Here is a 19909-nt window from a genome sequence, read left to right as displayed (position 1 = left end):
TGAATACTGAATGGATTTTGGAATACTTACTGTGAAATAAAACTATGCCAAAAGGTCTTATTCTCTTGTGGAGGTGAAGCTTACCTGAAGCGCTTATCTTGTTTCAGTTTTTCATGAAGGGATTTCTCTGCTGGTTTGATGATCTCTTGGAATATGTGAATGGCACCATTTCTTCCTTGCTTGCTTCCTCTCACCATGCATGAATTTTCAATGCAGACAGCCTAGCAAAGAAAAGAAAGATACAACTGTGCATTTCCTTATTTGAAATTCCCTATGTGGAAGAAGCTCCCTAATGAAATTTCTGGATGGTTTCTTCTAAAAGGTCTCTAGACTTATGATGCCAGAGGAAACAGTTTCTCTCCTCTGTTTTTAACGTCTTGTACCATCTGACCTTGGAGAAGGAAATGGCAACCCACTCCAGTACTCTTGCCTAGAAAACCCCATGGACGGAGGAGCCTGGTATCCATGGGGTCGCAAAGAGTTGGACACGACTGATCGACTAAAAAAAAAATCATCATTTGACCTGGGCTTCCCTGGTAGCTCAGCTGGTTAAGAATTCGCCTGCTATGCAGGAGACCCCGGTTCTATTCCTGGGTGGAGAAGGGATCGGCTACCCACTCTAGTATTCATGGGCTTCCTTGGTGGCTCAGATAGTAAAGAATTCGCCTGCAGTGTGGGAGACCTGGGTTCGGTCCCTGAGTTCAGTAGATTCTCTGGAGGATGGCATGGCAACCCACTCCAGTATTCTTGCCTGGAGAATCCCCATGGACAGAGGAGCCTGGTGGTCTGCAGACCATGGGGTCACAAAAAGTCGGACACAGCTAAGTGACCAAGCACAGCACATCGTCTGACCTCAATCATCTTATTCAACCAGGCTTTCTACTACTAGGCAAGCTACTATATGTGTAGGGCAGGTGGTGGTGTCAATTGTTGTTGTTCAGGTGCTAAGTCGTGTCTGACTCTTTGCGACCCCGTGGACTGCAGCATGCCAGGCTTCCCTGTCCTTCACTATCTCCAGGATATTGCTCAAACTCATGTCTACTGAGTCGTGATGCCAAAGCAATTCCATATAATTCTACTTCTGTGTTTTCTGTCATTCCTCTCCAGGTTCTACTCATTCTTTCAGACCCTTTCTATTAAATTTCTTTAACCATGAAGTTTAGTGACTTCACTGCCTCCTGTAATCTTTACTATATATTACTATGGTGTGGCATGTGTGTGCATGCTTAGTCGTGACCAACTCTTTGCTACCCCATTAACTGTAGTCCACCAAGCTTGTCTGTCCATGGAATTTTCCAGGCAAGAATACTGGAGTGGGTTGCCATTTCCTACTCCAGAGGATCGTCCCATCCCAGGGATCAAAAACTCAGTTCTTGTGTCTCCTGCATTGGCAGGCAAATTCTTTACCAGTGGCACCACCTGGGAAACCAGTATATTACCATATATTGCTGTATTTTCTATGCAAATATTTACTATATTGATGGTAAGACCCTATCAGTTATAAGCTAAATTACTGGTTAAGTTATAGCACTTTGAACAAAACTAATATTTATATATGTATCATTTAGAACGCAGCATATTTTGTTTTGTTTTTGGGTTTTTTTTTGGCCTGTACCACACAACATGTGGAATCTCAATTTCCTCATCAGAGATTGAACCCACGCCCCCTGTGTTGGAAGCACAGAGTCTTAACTACTGAACACCAGAGAAGTCCCTTCCGTATCATTTAAAAAGTGTGTCTTGACCTTGTGGAACTATGGTATGAAAACGCTGTGAGTCATGTTTGGTTCTAGGTCATCTTTGACTTCTTATGAATTCTTTTTAGCTGTAACTGCAAGGTTGCCTGGAAAGAAACTGCATAGCACCACTTGTCAAACTGTAATTTTGACAAGCAATATTTTCTAGAAACTTTTCCTCAGATAAAGCGCATTAGAACCATTTTATAGAAATCTTTATGTGCCTATAAAAGTTTACCATGCAACTCATTCAAAAGAGATTTAGTTGCTGAATGGTGACAGTACAGTCGAAGATCATCCTAAATATTTGACTCAGTATAAAAATTACCATGTAAACAGTAAAGTACAGTACGCTATGAAACAAAAAGCTTGTTTTAAAGGGGTTTTAGTTATTTATGGGATTGAAACAATGCTTTAGAAAAAGTTTTTTATGATGAAACAAGTGCAAATTATCAGAATTATTAATACATAGCACTTTTGTATACTTTCCTCATAGTCTTTTCAAACATGCTACTCACTTCTCTAATGTTCCTATGAACTATTAAAATCATATTGGTAAACTTCTGAGAAACATTTGTTATAAGAACAGTCTTTGACAAGGGCGTATCTTTTGACATGTAGGCCAGTATGGGTATTTTATCTCGTTCTGATGCACTTACTGTGCGGTACACGAAGACTCTGAGCTGTTTGCCTCCAATGGTCTCAAGTTTTTGTCCATTGTAAAGTTCATTAAGGCCAATTTTTACTTTCAATATATGATTCTGGAGAATTAATTTAAGAAGGCGCTGATCCATGCTCAGTGTATCATCTATAAGTAAATTCATTACAAAAGAATGTTATTTTATTTAGAAAGCATTACAGTTTCCCCTGTAAGAGAAAATCATGAAAATGGGAAATCCCTAATATTATAGATCTTAAGGATCCTACACTTATATATGAGTTGACTAAATACTGAAGGCTAGAAACTCTATGCACCATGCGCTATTTCATCAAATGATTACATGATTCCAAGCAGTCCAGACAATAGGTTACATCTCAGTGAGGGGCTACATGGTTTCATGTGGTTATTGATAAAGGTTAAACTTTAAACTCGAAAGCTGGCCAAGATTTTCTCTGAGAATTTGATGTCCATTAGTCACATGAAAACAACTGATGAATCATTTGTAAATTTACTTTAATTTCTGGAGAGAGATTCGGTGAATCATGTAACCTCTTAAAGTTGGCTTGATGTCAACAAGTTACAGGCCTTATTATTACAAAAAGGAAAAACAGCATTTTTTAGAATTTGAATTTTCTTACTAATAACTTTCTATGTTACAATCTAGTATTTGGAAAAACATCAAAAATAATGATGATTATTTTTTCATTGTTAAATTTTGCCTAACAATTCACATGTGTCTTTGTGAAGTCATTTTTTCTGGAAAAAAAAGTAAGGTTGTATTAATCTAACCACAGTCTTTTAATAGCAGCTACAAGGTCAAATACTTGTAATAATAGTCCACATCATAATATAGAAGTATATCATATTCTCCTGTTTTTATTTTCTCATAATATGATACCTTACTTTCAAATTCTGAGTTGCAAAATTCACCTATGTATAATGTTGGTGTTAAATCAAATTTATTTTTTTTAAGATCTGTTAATATATCCATTATGTGTGCTGGAAATATGATCAGGTTCACAGAAAAACTGAAGAACCCTATCACAAAATTTCATTTCCTGTAGGCCATTATCTATTATAATGTTTTGAAATAAAGGGCATTTTAATAAAAACAGTACTAATTAATTGTATATGTAGCCAGTGAAAATCAACACCTCATAAAAGATCTATTATTTCTTAGCAGTCACGGTGAAGGAAAAAAAAAAGTGTGTAGGGGTGGGAAGAGCTGGAATGGGAGTGGCCGATACATACCAGAAAATGCGTTATTCACAGGTGCCAGCAAAGTGTATTCTCCATCTGGCCTCAGAGCAGATGCCAAGCCTAACTGGGCCACAAGGTCTGTGAAAGTGGTTTGCTGATTTCCAGCCAGCTCAATAACTTGTTTGGCTGTAAGATAAACCATGACCATTCAAACAATGTCATAGTTGTTATTACCATCATCATGAAATTAGTAAATCAGTTCTTGGCTGTTTCCATAAGCTATTTGCTGTACTAGCAATGTGATACCAGAGAAGGCAATGGCACCCAACTCCAGCACTCTTGCCTGGAAAATCCCATGGATGGAGGAGCCTGGTAGGCTGCAGTCCATGGGGTTGCTAAGAGTCAGACACGATTCACTTTCACTTGTTACTTTCATGCATTGGAGAAGGAAATGGCAACCCACTCCAGTATTCTTGCCTGGAGAATCTCAGGGACTAGGGAGCCTGGTGGGCTGCCGTCTCTGGGGTCATACAGAGTTGGACACGACTGAAGTGACTTAGCAGCAGCAGCAGCAGCAATGTGATAAGAAGTCCTGCCTTTCCCTAGTAAGAAAGTTCCAGCTTCCCTTTTTTGGGGTGGCAGGGTGGAGGGGTTAATAACCAAAGAATTTCAGAGGGAAAATATCTTTCTGATTTCATGCTTTGCAGTTTTCTTCAATTCTCTATTGCTCATCCCTTGTCTCTCTGCTCTTGTGAGGGCCATAGCTCTTTCATTTATCCAAAAGTAACCATTTGGTTATATCTTTCCTTCCATTTTCATGAAAAACTCTGGCACTGTAAGAATCTTTGATGATATTAGATATTAGAAACTCTGGAAAGCCAGAGTCTGTTGCACTGGAATGACCATGACTATACAAGCTACCTATTTAGGACTCAGCTCACTGTTAGTTTTTTATATATATACATATATATATATATATGTATTTTATTGAGGAAAACATCAAACATATACAAAAGTAGACAGAATAGAATGGTAAACTCTTATGTAGCTATGACCCAGCTACAGGGATGCCCATTTGACCAGGGGTCAGCAAGACTTAGAGCCAAGTCCAGCCCACTACTTGTTTTTATAAATAAAGTGTTAGCTTTGTTTGTGCTTCACATGGCATTCCTCATACTGCACATTTATTTCCCATAAGCCTATACTTTAGACATCATAACTGATAAACAACAGTAGGTAGAAGAATGGGAAACTGTTGCTCACCAGAATCAGGAACCAGGACCTGATCAATCAAATGGATGACACCGTTATTTGTCACAATATCTTTTTTGTTCACCATTTTGATTCCATTTACTGTTATGCTGTCACCATCACATCCTATCTCAATGGTGTTTCCTTCCAGGGTCTCAAAGACTGCTCCTCCCATGATAGCCTCAGAACACTGGAGGGTGTTTAGAATGTGGTACTTCATGAGAGCTAGAGGATGAAGGAGAAGAAACATGCTTTCAGATCAATAAAAATAGCATTTGACCTTTAACAGATATCTTTCACTGTGGAACCAAGTATTCCTCAGAAATAGAATGCATATATAAGACCTAAGTATTGACCTAAGGTTTTAAATTTTTGTTTGTTCTCAGAGTGGTTTTTTTCATCAACTCTACAGTAAAATTAACTCAGTTTGGTAAGAAATAAGCAGAAAAGAAAATCAACTGCATGAAATTATTTGTATAGTTCTAGACAATGTGTTAGATCAAGTTCCATTTATCATAAGAGAATAATTTCTGATGGAAACTCAAGAATAATTTCTCCTTTCAGAAAGCCTTCAAAGTTATTTGTTAGTGATACCTGTTGCAAACACCTAAGTAGTATCTTGGTTTAACTACTCGTGACAGAACAGCTGAATAGGCATGCTTTATTTTATTGAGCTTCACTTTTGTGCGCTTTGCAGACGGTGTGCTGTTTTCAAATTGGAGGTTTGTGGCAGCCCTAAAGACAACATCTAGAAAGTAACCGAAGCAAAGATGGTTTCTTGAAAGACTTCAGACGTGATCTGTGCCTAAACTGTATTATGTCTATATTTTCACCAAAATATCTCATCATAAATTGGTTAAGCGTGTTTATGGTAGGCTGCGTAAGAGAAATGTGCTAGTCACAATTTAAAATCAAGTTGAAACTATCAATAAAAAGGGAGTCTGGAAAGAAGCCAAATTCTGTGTATGAATAAGCAGTGACCAAAGATAACCATGGAATTTTCTCCCCTAACTTCAGTGTAAATTTAGAATTAAAACCATTGAATAATATATATACAATATTAAACTTGGATGATCTAATATTTCAACACTTTCTAATTCTTTTTAATGCCTGCTACTTATTTACTTGGAAGCAGTGCAGAAACATGTGATCTTTAGGGTAACTTGAGTATTTAATTACTTGGATTATTAATTATTTAATTACTTTGTCTACTCTTTCAAAGATTTTTATCGTCTGCCTCAAAATAAAAGTTTTTCTTTGCCTTTGCTTGTCAAAAATAATAACGTTGGCAGGACTTAATCTCTTTTTCATTTCCTTTTCTTGGAATCCTGGGAGGCTTCTCATAGACAAAGACACTTAAGTACCTTCTGAAGCCACTTTGTCTCCCATGATCCTTTCTAGAACTCCTCTTGGAAGTTTCTCAAAAGCTTCATTGGTGGGAGCAAAGAGTGTGAAGTGACCATCTCTCCCAAGCGTCTCCAGTATATCAGATGTGATGGCAGCTGCCTGAAACACAAATGTGCTTTTCAGAGGTTTGCATGTTGCAAATTCAGGAAAAAAGCTACAAGACACTCAGTCTAGGCTGACACCGGAGAGTTGACCCTATAGAAAGCTGTAGAAATTATATCTTTCTCTTGTTAGATCTTTAAAAAAATTTTTTTTTTTTGCACAAACAGCCAGGTTATTTTGAACTTTCTACAAACTGTATGTTAGATGGGAAATTCTGCTAATGCCTGTGTGACTGAAGCAATATCCAGCAGTTAGTATAATAACTGATGGACACATTCTAAATGTGCTCAATACACTTCAGTCACATAACTAATCATTCTTTATTATGTCCACATAAATATTATTCTTTCATATGAGAAGACGAGTTCTTCTGTGTATAATGAAAACCTTTTCATTTCAAGAAATATACTGCTTATGTGTCTGCCAGATTTGACAGTCTTTTATTAATTAATAGCTTTTTATTATTTTTTTAGAATCTGATGGGGAAGAGGAGAATTTCAGTGGTCCAAAACAATCTGCTGTTACTTCTTGGACATACCCTAAAAGATGAGAGCTCATCTTCTGCTTCAATGAAGTCCTGAATTGAGGTACCAATTTGTGTAAGGACACGGTCAATGACATGCACAACGCCATTTGTTGCAATCTGGTTCCCATGGATGATTCGAGCACAGTTCACAGTGACAACCTGCAATTGTTTGGGAAAATCAAATTGCAGAAATCACAGCTGTCCGTTGACCATTGGGACTGCAAGCCCATTTCCCATGTCTCAAGTTTATTGGTAAATGTAACAGGAAAGAACTGACATTCTGAATACAAATGCTGAGGATGGAGACTTACAAATGACTGTGTCTAAAAAAACAAAAAAACCCAAAAACCAAGACCAAAACCAGTTGAGAACCCAATTGTACTTAACATGTCTAGAAACATAAGGCAAAACATTTTTTGAATTATTGTTTTTATTGCTCACTTTCTTTTCTAGAGATAGTCATACACTATTTCTAATGTGGGCCAAGTTCTGAGACAGAAACAATTATTACATAAATGTAACCAGTTCTATTTCAGTGATTTCCTGAATATTGCTTCATCAATGACCCTTTCTGTCCCTGGAAATCTGACTGTTGGAAGAACCCCATGACCTTGTTGGAAGTTTCCCACAATGACTTTATCAAAACATGCTTATCAAAACCCACAAAAGTCTAAATCAGTATAGTAGCAAGGGGATGAATAAAAGAATTCTCATTCTCTGATTATTCTTTGATAAATTCTTATTCTTTATTTTTCTCTTATTGATTAAACACATCAACTAATAAAATTTCCCTTTGTAAAACATCTAAGTCTACTGTCAACAAACTGTCAATTTAATTTCTTCCTTGCTAACACTCTTTGGCAGAAATCAGTCTCTGAATTGGAAATTCACATGCTTGACATGTAAGGAAAAGTTTATTCACTGACATTTTATTATTTCTGTAAACCTTATATAAAGGTCATAGAAAAAATTAGGGACAGTGTTATTGATAAATGTACTTTTTATTAAATAAACTTACCCCATTAGGATAATGGTTAATGAAGAGCCCCAAGTTGTTATACATTGAAGGGATAATCATGCCATTTTTCAAGTCCTTGGTCAACATTCTCTTATTAACCATGTGGCTATGTAAAGCATTCAGTAATTCAACATTCACATTGCTCTCCAGACCTCTCCGGATATCCTAGGAAAAATTGAAATGGCAGAAGTTTATTTTATTATAGTTAATTATTAAAATGCCTATAATCACACTGTTTCTACTCTCTTCTTATTTTCTCATTGAATTACCCAGATGGTCAAAACAAATTGAAATAAATAACTTAAAATTATATTATTTCAATTGATTAAGAAATTTTATAAGTACAGGTACTCAGTAAAGTCTTCCAGATCTTATAGAGTATTTGGACATTTTTAGAGTCAAAACTGGAGAAGGCAATGGCACCCCACTCCAGTACTCTTGCCTGGAGAATCCCATGGACGGAGGAGCCTGGTGGGCTGCAGTCCATGGGGTCGTGAAGAGTCGGACACAACTGAACGACTTCACTTTCCCTTTTCACTTTCATGCATTGAAGAAGGAAATGGCAACCCACTCCAATGTTCTTGCCTGGAGAATCCCAGGGACGGGGGAGCCTGGTGGGCTGCCGTCTATGGGGTTGCACAGAGTCAGACACGACTGAAGCGACTTAGCAGCAGTAGCAGCAGCAGAGTCAAAACAAAAATTTTAATGAATATATTGATGAAGAGATGCTCTTGCTGTCAAGGCTTAGAGGATATGAAATTATCAGATATTTAAAATTTTAGGGTGGAAAAAAATTAAAAATGGCATTATATTTGTATACATACACTATTGTAATTTTAATGTGTTTAATGTTTATTCTATAACATTCAAGAATTCAACCATTCTGTACCTTTGATTTATTCAAAATCATATCATACTGTACTTGGTGTTATGAGAAATACAATGTGAAATCTTGATCTTTGAGGTACTTATCCTGTGTGCGTGCATGTTAAGTCACTTCAGTTGTGTCTGACTCTTTGAGACCCTATGAAATGTAGCCCACTAGGCTGCTCTGTCCATGGGATTCTCCAGGCAAGAATACTGGAGTGGGTTGCCATGCCCTCCTCCAGGGGATCTTCCTGACCGAGGGATTAAACCTGTGTCTCTTGCATCTCCTGGATTGGCAAGCAGGTTCTTTACCACTAGCTCCACCTGGGAAGCCCACGGGTCCTATAGCAGCTGGTATATATAAGCATGATTAGATAAAGGACAGATGGAGGAAAAAATGCTTTCTAAGTCAAACGAAAATGGCCAGCAATTCAAAGTTTGGAGACAGGTCTTGCAGGATAGGTAGATGGGGTAGGAATGTTGTAGTGATCTTTCTAAGTCCAACTGCTGGCACAGAAAGCAGAAGTTGTCCAGTGTGGTTTTATGTTTCTCAGATAACAGGGAGAAATTTTAGAAAAGTATATGGGACAATGACATAGAAGACCTTAATTCTCAAGCAAAGAGTAAATTAAACTGGCAATAGGGAGCCACTAAGCCACTTTTGTGGCATTAGAATACAATGATTAGCCTGGGCTTTAAGAAGGTTGATCTGGGGGCAATGTGTAACAGAAGGAGTGTATTACGAGGATGAAAAATGAGCTGTGGATGACTAATAGTAGTTTCTAAGAACTGAAGAGGGGAGAAGTAAGGATGACTCATAATTTTAATGTTTGGACTCTGAGATTGGGGTTGCCAGTTACGGAAATGAGCCTGGGGGGCTGTTATTCCATTCATGGAGGTTCTAAAATGATTTGTTCCTTTTTGTTTGTTTGTTTGTTTTTTGCATGTTCATTCATGTCCAACTCTTTGCGACCTTATGGACTGTAGCCCACCAGGGTCGTCTGTTAGTGGGAATTTTCCAGGCAAGAATACTGGAATGGGTTGCCACTTCCTTCTCCAGGGGATCTTCCCAATCAGGGATTGAACCCGCATCTCCTGCACTGGCAAGCGTATTCTTTACCACTGAGCCACTTTTTCCTTACCCTCAATTAAGGAGCATCCTTAATACCCTCATCTTTTTATGTATCATTATATATGCACAACATAAAGATATACAATTTCTATTAATTTCTAAGTTAATAAATCATATACAATTTCTATTAATATAGAAATTAATATACAATTTCTATTAATTTCTAAGTTAATATATTGAAATAATATAACAATAACAGCAAAAATTATATTCATTAAAAATAATGAATTACAGAATCCAGGTTGTCCCAAGCTTCGTTACTCGGTGCGAAGTAAGTGAATGATCCCTTTCCTTCAATCTCCTCCCTCAGTTTTGAGACATCAGAATAGCTCTGTGTGGTGGTAGCTCCCACAATGCCCAGCGTTCCATAAACATGGTCAATAGGCATCACTGAAATAATCAAAAGATGAATAAGTACTTAGGAGAAAATGTCAAAAATGTTATTTTACAATGATTTAACCTTTACAAGAAGTCCCTCAAGATATTTTACTGATGATTTTAGCAGCACAAGTCTATGAATCATCAGCTTTATATGAAAGTTGCTTTTTGAATGTCAAATGATAAAGTACTATTGTTGTTGTTTGGTCGCTCAGTCCTGTCCAACTCTTTGTGACTCAATGGATTGCAGCATGCCAGGCTTCCCTGTCCTTCACTATTCCCCAGAGTTTTCTCAAACTCATGTCCATTGGTTTAGTGATGCTATCTAACTATCTCATCCTCTGCCATCCCCATCTTGTTTTGCCTTCAATCTTTCCCAGCTTTAGGGTCTTCCAGGCTCCTCTGTCCATGGAATTTTTTAGGCAAGAATATTGGTGTGGGTTGCCATTTCATACTCCAGGGGATCTTCCCAACCTAGGGATTGAACCCGGGTCTCCCACACTGTAGGCAGATTCTTTACTACTGGTACCATCTGGGAAGCCCCAAAGTACTTATCCTTTATGTTGAAGGTCAAAGAATTTTAAATTATTATCCTAGTTTATTTAATGTTTTATCTATTTAGTTGTCAAATCTGCTATGTCTATAAGGGTTCAATCACAATTATCACTAAGTATCTTTGATCATTTCATTGAAAAAAAATTTCCTCACTTCTCTCTGAGAGTGGCCAAGGTAATAATTTTTTTCATGCTGGCTTAAAGCTCCTAAGTAGTATAATACTGGTAGGTATAAGGACCATAATTACATAGATTTGGGTCCCTGAAAGAAATATGTAGACCTACTTCTTTTCATCATAATTTCAGGAAGAAAATAGATTAAAATATCTAACACTGCCAGAATATATCTCCTGAACTTCAGAATGAAAATTAATATGTGAATGTTAGCCTTTAGGTTGGGTATAGCCAACTTATTCTTCATGACCTTATTTAAAGTTTAGTATGACTTGGATCATATCACAGGAGATATGATTCTTATCTTTGTGACAATAGAAAGAACAGGTATGCAATTAGTAAATTAAATTACAAATTAGGATTTAAAGACACCCCAGCAGAATGGGGAAAATGAGTCCAAATTAACAGGTTAAATGCCACAAGGTTCCATGTAAATCCTGTGCCTAAGTTGAAAAAACAAATTCCTGTGGAAGACTTGATTTGATAGTATTCATATAAAACAGACCACTACTCTGTATTAATTAATTAAAAATTCAACATGAGCTAATGGCATAACATGGTTACCAATGACATCAACAAAAGTTCAGGAGCTCCCTACACTGACATATTTGTCTCAATATTCTCTCCACTGCCTGGACACACATGGGTTGTAGACACCAGTTTTGGATCACAATAAAAAAAAAAAAGACTGGATTAGAGGTTTTCCATGGGTTGCTGTCCATGACAGTAAGGGCTCCAAAGTCTAGATCCCATTCAAACTGTGGGTGATGAGCCCACAGAAAGGAAGATTCTACTGGGGAAGACAGAATAGCTGGAGGAAGGGTATGATGACTTGTGTTAAATATTTGAATGGCTGTCATCTCAAAGAGGAAATAGATGAACTATTTTTTCTCAAGTTGGTGAGTTACAGGAAACCAACTTTCAATATGAAGAACCTTATAAAATCAGAGCTGTTGAATCAGAAAAGATGATGCCTTGCCAAGTAGTCAACCCATGTTTCTAGACGAGTTCAAAGAAAGGGATTTTGTAGTGAGGATCTTTGTCTTGAGGAAATGTTGAACTAATTTAAATTTGGAATAAGTGTCTGTTGCCCAGCACCCAGTGTACAAGATGTATGTTTTCATGCTTTATTGCCTTGATGAACTAATGATTAAGATATGGAGAATATATCTTGGATTTATCATGGTGCTAAACACACACACATATTGGCTTCTCTAAAAGCTAATTCAACTCTTTTCCCTCACACAAGACAAATTTTTCATTTAATCCTATAATTGAAACATTACCTGCTGGGCAGCCTTTCATTCCTTCCATCCTCATATAACCAGGGCAGCATTCATATAACACAGTCCTATACATTGGAAGAAAATTAATATTAAAATGGAGGCACTGCATAGGATACATTTTGACAAAGATAGCAAAACATATCATTTTTTGCCATGACTTATTGATAATTTAGATATCAAGTTTGTTGTTTGTTTGTTTGTTTATGACATTGTTGTTTAGTTGCTAAGTTGTGTCTGACTCTTTGCAACCCCATGAAGCAGCAGGCCAGGCTTCCCTGTCCTTCACTATCTCCCTAAGTTTGCTCAAACTCAAGTCCATTGAGTAGGTGATGCCATTCAACCATCTCATCCTCTGTTGCCCACTTCTCTTCCTGCCTTCAATCTTTCCCAGTATCAGGGTTTTTTCTAATGAATTGGCTCTTCACATCAGGTGGCCAAAGTATTGGAGCTTCAGCATCAATCCTTCCAATGAATATTCAGGGTTGATTTCCTTTAGGATGTACTGGTTTGGTCTCCTTGCTGTCCAAGGAACTTTAAAGAGTTTTCTCCAGCACCACAATTCAAAAGCATCAGTTCTTCTGCGCTCAGCTTTCTGGATGGTCCAACTCTCACATCCCCACATGATTACTGGAAAAACCATATCTTTGACCTTTTATGACATTAAGGTAGTTATATGAGTTTCGTTTCTCATTAGCCTCATGGCATGGTGGAAAATTCCAGGATCGTGGAGCCAGAAGAATGAAATTTGGTTCCCAGTTCCACTACCTAGTAGATGTGTGACCTTGAGCAAATCATTTAATACATTTCTGTCAACTGATACGTAAGGTCCTAAAGACGACTTTGGAATTTTTAGCAGCTGCAAGCAGATGGCAAATCAGGCATTCTTCCTGTCAATATTATTGATGTCTTTGGTTATTTAAACCTAGCTACCAGCATTTACATTTATTCCAGAGTACAGATGTCAATGTGTTTGTGAAAATGAAGTTAACAGAAATAAGCTAATGTAATTAGTCAAAGAAGACACGTTATATTTCTGGTAAAAAACCAGACTTCAAAGCAGGAAATTTTTTTTAATGGAAAGCAAGAAGGATTCTTGGCATATGCCTTGTACAAGCCTTGGCATCTCTAATATATTTAGATGATTAAAGTAAGATTATATCAGACTTCCTTAACTTCCAGGAAGGGTGTAATAAAGATTTCCCTTAAATGTTTCAGAAAGCAGGTCCTTTCTTATGTAGTTAGTGTGCATTCCAAATAAGCCTCATGGTAATCAGGAATATAAAGAACAAAGGGAGAAGAATCCAGAGCTTTGGCATTCCCAGCTGGGGCCTGACCTAAATCATGGCCAGGATCCTTGTAACCACTGACTTACATTGTAATTGTGTCAATGACTCATAAGTCTAGCAGATGTCTGCAAACTAATAGGAATAATGTTCCGGTCAAGAAGTAACATTAGTTACAATTATATTAAGCCAATGTGTGGGAACAGGCAGCAGTGTCCTGTGGGGTCCTAAACTTGGTTACTATGGAGAGTCCAGCTAAGGCTGTATGTTTTGAATACATGATTCTTAGTAGAAATAAAGATAGCCTTATGCATTTTAAATAGTATCTGTTCATACCTCCTTTTCCAACCAGTGTATATCCAATTTGCTTAAAATAATTTAAACTTAAGGATGACTAATATTATGAATTAAAGTTATTTAGTAATTTCACATTTGTTCATTCATTTTACCTTCAGAGCTTCCCTGGTGGCTCAGACGGTAAAGCGTCTGCCTACAATGCGGGAGACCAGGGTTCAATCCCTGGGTCAGGAAGATCTCCTGGAGAAGGAAATGGCAACCCACTCCAGTATTCTTGCCTGGAAAATCCCATGGATGGAGGACCCTGGTAGGCTACAGTCCATAGGGTCGCAAAGAGTCGGACACGACTGAGTGACTTCACTTTCTTTACCTTCAGAATATGAATTAAATTCACATTTCATAGGTAAAGCAATGAAGACTCCAAAAGATTATGTGATTTAGTATTTGTAACCAATATTATTGTTAGGAATATATTTTTAGCAATACCCTAACCCTTTCACCTATTTAGGGTATCTGAAATTTAACGATGATGTGTCTCCCATAATATTGTGGTTCTCAGGGTATCCTTCACTGAGGGTGGGGTCCAAATTAATAGGAAGCAGGCAGGAGCCATTTCCACTGTTTTCTTGAGCAAGGATGACATCTCTGACCTTTTTAATCTAGTAACTTGTTCTATCTAGAACTCAGCTCCTCCATATTAAAATGAAGAATTTGCCAATATGTATTAATTGATTAAACCAATAAACTATCAAGTAATAAAAAATGTTTTCCAATTTTAAGTTAATAAGTGAAACAGATAACTAAATTGGGGAGTAATCATCTTTTTGGTTATTGAAATAGTCTAGTGGTGGGCTTCAATTATCACCTTTGGAGACTCCAAGAATCTGACAGTTTGGGATGGAGTGACGGATTAAATGAAAAGATGAAACCTGAATCTTTTCCAACTTTAATCTTTGATGAAAACTCTAGGGTAAAGTGGAGTATTTTAGATAATTTCTAAATGACTGGAGGCAAACAATCTTACCTTAAAATCCTGATTTTTCAGATCAATCTGTTCCTCTGGCCCACTTTTTAATAAAATGAGAAAACTGAGACAATGAGGTTAATTGACTTCCCCAAGACAAAAAAAAAACCAAACCAGGAGGAGAAATGACATAGTGAAACTCAGTGATTCCATTCAAACTTTCTGTGATTCTATACCAAGTCACATGGCCAGTGGCCATTTCCTTTTCCAGGGGATCTTCCTGACCCAGGGATTGAACCCAGGTCTCCTGTATCACAAGCAGATTCTTTGCCAACTGAGCCACCAGGAAGCCCCAAGATAAAAGAGGCCCAACCAGGAGTAGAAATGACGTAGCCCAACTATTACAGTGATTCTATAGCAGGTCACATGGCTAGTGCCGTAGAGTCAGGGAAAAAGTTAGTTTTATGAGTACAGGGAGAAATGCAGGGGAAATTTCTTTATTCACAGTGATCCATTTTTTTTAAGCTCCCAATTTTGGAGAGAATTTTCAAAAGAACAGTGTGTGTTTCTGTCCAAAGAAAGCCATGGGCGTTGCAGTATTGTCTTTGGAATTGGCACATTAAAGAAAAGATGAGACTTACGTTTTTTTTCCACAGATGGCACCTTGATACCAGTTCCTGCAGGTACTTAAGTATTTCTTTTTGGTGCCCAAGATCTGTTGAAGGGCGCAGACATTTGGACTGGAAGATAGAAGTAAGGAAGAGTGTTAAATATCATAACATTAACAAATAGTTTTTCATATCTGTAGGTCAGGTGGTTAAAAACAAAGAAAGAAAATGAAAAAGTTACTATGTGGTTTAGATTTTTAAAGATGTGACTCTCGTCATGGGCAGATCTCATTCTTGATCCAATCCTACTGAGTCATTAGAAAAACTAACTGTGACAGACAGAGAGGAAATTGTACACTTCTGGGAATACAATGCCAGTATTTCAGAAGTTAATCTAATAGATTTTAACAATATGTTTCTTATTACTTTTAATAGTAGGTAATGCCCTGACCCTTTTAAACCAAACATGTACTCACGTAGGGCTTGGGAGTGGCTTCGGGGCCCTGGAGCAATGACAGATCAGACAGCAAAATAGACAAGTTTTACTAAGTCCCAAGATACTGTGCTCTGTAATTTTCTAGGTAAGCAATCACAGAAGTAAGTGAATGCTAAGATTAACTTAAATAATATGGCTGCCCAAAGGAAAATTTATTTCTTTGCCTGGAAGTAATTAGATTAAAACATTCTCTGCCAGAATTTTAAGTGTTTTTCTCCCTTAAAGAGATGCGAGTCTTATTTGCTCTGTAAGGCAAGGGAACTTGGAAGCATGATGAAAAATTCCTCTGAGACACAGGCAGCAGTACCAACATCCATTTCAAAAATTAATACTAAATGCTTCGTTAAGTTACTAAATTGTCTGATAACTTTAAGAAACTCAGGTGTAGTTTTTTCTATGAAATCAAGTTATTGCAAATTTTACAGAATGCAAAATTTAAAAGCATTCTTAAATGCTTCAAAAAACTTCAGAAAACTTGTTACATTATCTATTGTGTAATTTTCATAATGAAAATTACACATACATACATACATACCTACACATACATAAATGAAATTTTCCCTAACGTAATGTGAGATATTTCAAAGCTGTTTATGTAATGAGAGCCTCTAGCTACAGATTCTTTAATTTTGAAAACCTCATTCCAAAAATTTAGAAGGAAATAAAACACAAATAAACTGAATTGTAAAGAAATGCCCTGTTAAATGTTGTTAATTAGACTAAAATCTTGCAATGTTTCATAAAAAGCAATTATACACAAATTATTTGGACAGTAATTCTTAAAGTTTAAGACATGTACATAAACCACAGATTACTCATTTGTTCCTTTTTCTTATTACAAATAAGTAGGAAAAAACCCCTGAGGTATAAATAAGAAACTTTATGTAGAAATATACATACAACAAGCTAAGGGGGTGGGGGTGGGGAAAGGTTTATAAAATCAAACCACTGACTTACCCCTGATCCCGGCCCCTGATACGGCTGTGAGCCAAGATCTTGTCATAATGACCATTGGCATTTGCAGGGTTAACAACCAGCAGCAGGAACAGAGAACATACTGGTAAGAAAGGAATCATCTTTAGTCTCTCCGTTGCAGTTAGTTCACGAAGAGAACTGGCAGTGGGCTTTGGAGAGCTCAGAGCTTATATACATGTCAGAGTTCTGGGAGGGAGCTCTGCATCAACCTGGGAATCTGAACTCTCTCCAAAAGGCATCAGCAGCTTCAAGTTGCCAGCTAAAATCCGCTTTTGTCAGTTGTATTTACTGAGCCTCTTTTTTCTTCTCGCTCTCCAAAAGATGTTTATTTTTGTATGATTTATCTTTTCTTTATTTTGCTTCCTGACTTGTTTCAAATTTCCGTCTTATTCATTTGTAATTTAGAGGGTTTTCATGGGAAATGATTTCGTTTAGACGTTAAGGATCATTCTGTAATCCACACCTTTCAGAGTCCCTGTCCCCGTGCTCAATGAGAGCATGATTGGATCTTATCACATTTTGTCATATTCAGTTCAGAGCCGAACTGGAAGGTTATTATTTTTCACCAGTAAGCAAAGGTCGATGTAAATCTGATAATCACAAGGCAGTAACGACTGCTGATTAAAAACAAATGTTGTCTAGATACAAACTTTCACAGAGTATGAGATTAGAATTTTAACTGGATGATGAAACATGTAGGAGGGATCAGATTTTCACTAAACTGGGGGGATACCTCCCATTTCACTTCTCCTTTCAGATGTCAAGGCATAGATGGAGTTAACACACATCCAGTTCTGGCAAGTTTCCCTAACTTTTGAAATGAAGCAGCAAAGGAAAAGCATGCGTGCTTTGGTGTTTCTTTCCTTACATGCAGGGCATGATGTTGACCATCTCTGGACAGCACATCTCTTGGTAACCACGGGGCAAAAGCATGCCCTTTTGGAAACCACTATTACCAATCTAACTGAAAGGGAATAATGCAATATGTGTTAAGAAACAGGGGCATTGCCGGAATTCTGCTTCTTCTGTTTTATAAAGAGTAACTAAAGTCTCAATGTTACGCAGTGCGTTTCCTAGCCAAGAGAATATCCACTCTCACCACCCCATATATGATACGGCAAATGTTCAGAACGCTTTGGATGAAAGAAATTTGAACATCAGAAGTCAACAATTGCCTGCAATAACTGCAGTCTCCCTGGATAAATAAGTCACACATTATCCTAAAGTAACAGTGTAATTCAAATACATTCTTGTTGCAAAGCATTCCAGCTACAATGGTCCATCAGAGTTGATTCCCCACTGGCAATGGAGAGAAATCTCAAACTGAATCTGTGTTGCCCGATTGGATGGGCTTTTAAGGGGGACTGGAATGGGCCAAAGAGGATTCCAAGAACCAGGAGAGTTATGGTAAGCTTGCTGTAGGATTTTGTCTTGGGGCGCTGAAATAATTCTGCAATGTGCTGCTAGTTGATTGAGAAAGCATACAATAAAATAATAAATTCTAAAATATGTTTAGAGGCTTCTTTTCAATTTGAAAACCTTGATATTAAGGTAGAGAAAATGCAAGAGCAATTCAGAAGGAGAACTGGAGAGAAGATGGTAAGAAGTAAAGTGTATGCTTTCCCTGGCCCCTCGTGGGAAGAATTAATCTATCACTTACGTTCCTCTGAATGGAATTATTTTAATTTTAATGTCACTGGTTTGCTTTATACAGTAGGTTTCTATTATCCTTATGTTGTACAAATAGTAGGTGATCAGTAATTGTTTATTAAATAGGATAGAAAAGCTTTTATGAAAACAAGTTCTAATATAAATATATTAGTTATTAGATTATTAATAACATAGGTATATAAAAGTCTTCGATTCTAGACTGGTGAGGCATTATGATGTAGATTGAACATCTTAAGATATAATGGTGGAATTTTGGAATTATAGAGAAACAGATCAAACTCAAGATACAGAAACCTCTCCAACATCATCACTGTAAATATTAATAGTCATCACTCTTTACTGAGATGCTCTCTGAGATTAATGCAACCCTTTTTGTTTTAGATAGCTGTAACTGTTAATAAGCACTTTTGTGATGAAGCTGAAATCTACTCATATCCAGTGGGGTTGGACTGGAGAAGAAAGACTGAGGTATTCAGTGGAAGATATAAACTTGGTTAATATGTATCAAGAGTAAAAGAGTTCTTTAAATCTGGTCCAGAATGACAACACATAGACTTAGGAAGATAGGTGTGAAAGCAAAATTAATAATATTCTGTTGTTACCTACTTTTTTATCAGTGCCTATAAATGGAAAATATATTGATTATTTTCAAGAACAATTTTGAAGTATTTGTTTCTGTGACCACAGTTTTATCCGTGGGAATCAATGGCTTCCATTCATCCTGATTCCTTCAGTGGAGCAAATGGACAAATAATTGCATGAAAAAAGTCGTGAAAATGGAAAGGCGTTAGTATTTCAAAAGGCAACTGTCCTCTTCTGAAAGGAGTTAGAGATTTACTTTTTGTAAGAAGCATGATATATGTTCACATTTTAAAAAGAGGGTTCTTAAATCTTTCTTTTCAGAGTTTTGAATAATTGAGCTTAAATGTAGCCATCCTGAGCATTATATTTGGAACTTGTAAAAGTCCCAGGGACGTCAACACATGCTAGCCCTCAACAAATATTTACATTCAGGATGAGTAATGCCATCAAAGAGGATCTTGAAAATGAGGACCAGATTGTACATCTAAATTACATGTAAATTTAGAGGTTGGAGAACATTCCAAGAGAAGGAGCATTTAGGGTAAAAAGAAAAAAAGCACTGCAATTTAAAATGCTGAGCTTAGCCCAGAAGTGTGATATTATAAGACATTATATAGTGGGAGGAAGTCCAAGCAACTACTTTAGCCAGCATCCTGGCTTTAAGGAAGCTAATAATGAAACTGTGGTCCATCAACAACTTGGTGTAGGGTGAGGGAAGGAAATAGTTTCAGAGAATGGGAA

General features: G+C 37.1%; 1 protein-coding gene across 7 annotated transcripts in view; it reads right to left on the bottom strand.

Moving 5' to 3' along the window:
- The window catches only part of POSTN (periostin), a 35066-nt gene extending 17946 nt beyond the window's left edge, over positions 1–17120 (bottom strand). The window contains exons 1-11 of one of the 7 annotated variants that reach the window (XM_005907142.3): positions 16898–17120; positions 15478–15576; positions 12293–12357; positions 10133–10290; positions 7902–8066; positions 6896–7042; positions 6213–6354; positions 4861–5073; positions 3649–3783; positions 2396–2544; positions 85–221 (exon numbers count right to left, since the gene is read on the bottom strand). In XM_005907142.3, the coding sequence (XP_005907204.1) occupies positions 85–221; positions 2396–2544; positions 3649–3783; positions 4861–5073; positions 6213–6354; positions 6896–7042; positions 7902–8066; positions 10133–10290; positions 12293–12357; positions 15478–15576; positions 16898–17016 (1529 nt within the window). In that variant the 5' untranslated portion in view covers positions 17017–17120. The remainder of the gene's footprint in view (positions 1–84; positions 222–2395; positions 2545–3648; positions 3784–4860; positions 5074–6212; positions 6355–6895; positions 7043–7901; positions 8067–10132; positions 10291–12292; positions 12358–15477; positions 15577–16897) is intronic. The other 6 variants (XM_005907143.3, XM_014481960.2, XM_070380396.1 and 3 more) reach the window with 6 other exon arrangements.
- Between the last annotated feature and the right edge of the window lie 2789 nt (positions 17121–19909).

Source organism: Bos mutus, chromosome 12, assembly GCF_027580195.1.
Source record: "Bos mutus isolate GX-2022 chromosome 12, NWIPB_WYAK_1.1, whole genome shotgun sequence".
Taxonomy (NCBI): domain Eukaryota; kingdom Metazoa; phylum Chordata; class Mammalia; order Artiodactyla; family Bovidae; genus Bos; species Bos mutus.
This window is presented reverse-complemented; position numbering and strand designations above follow the sequence as displayed.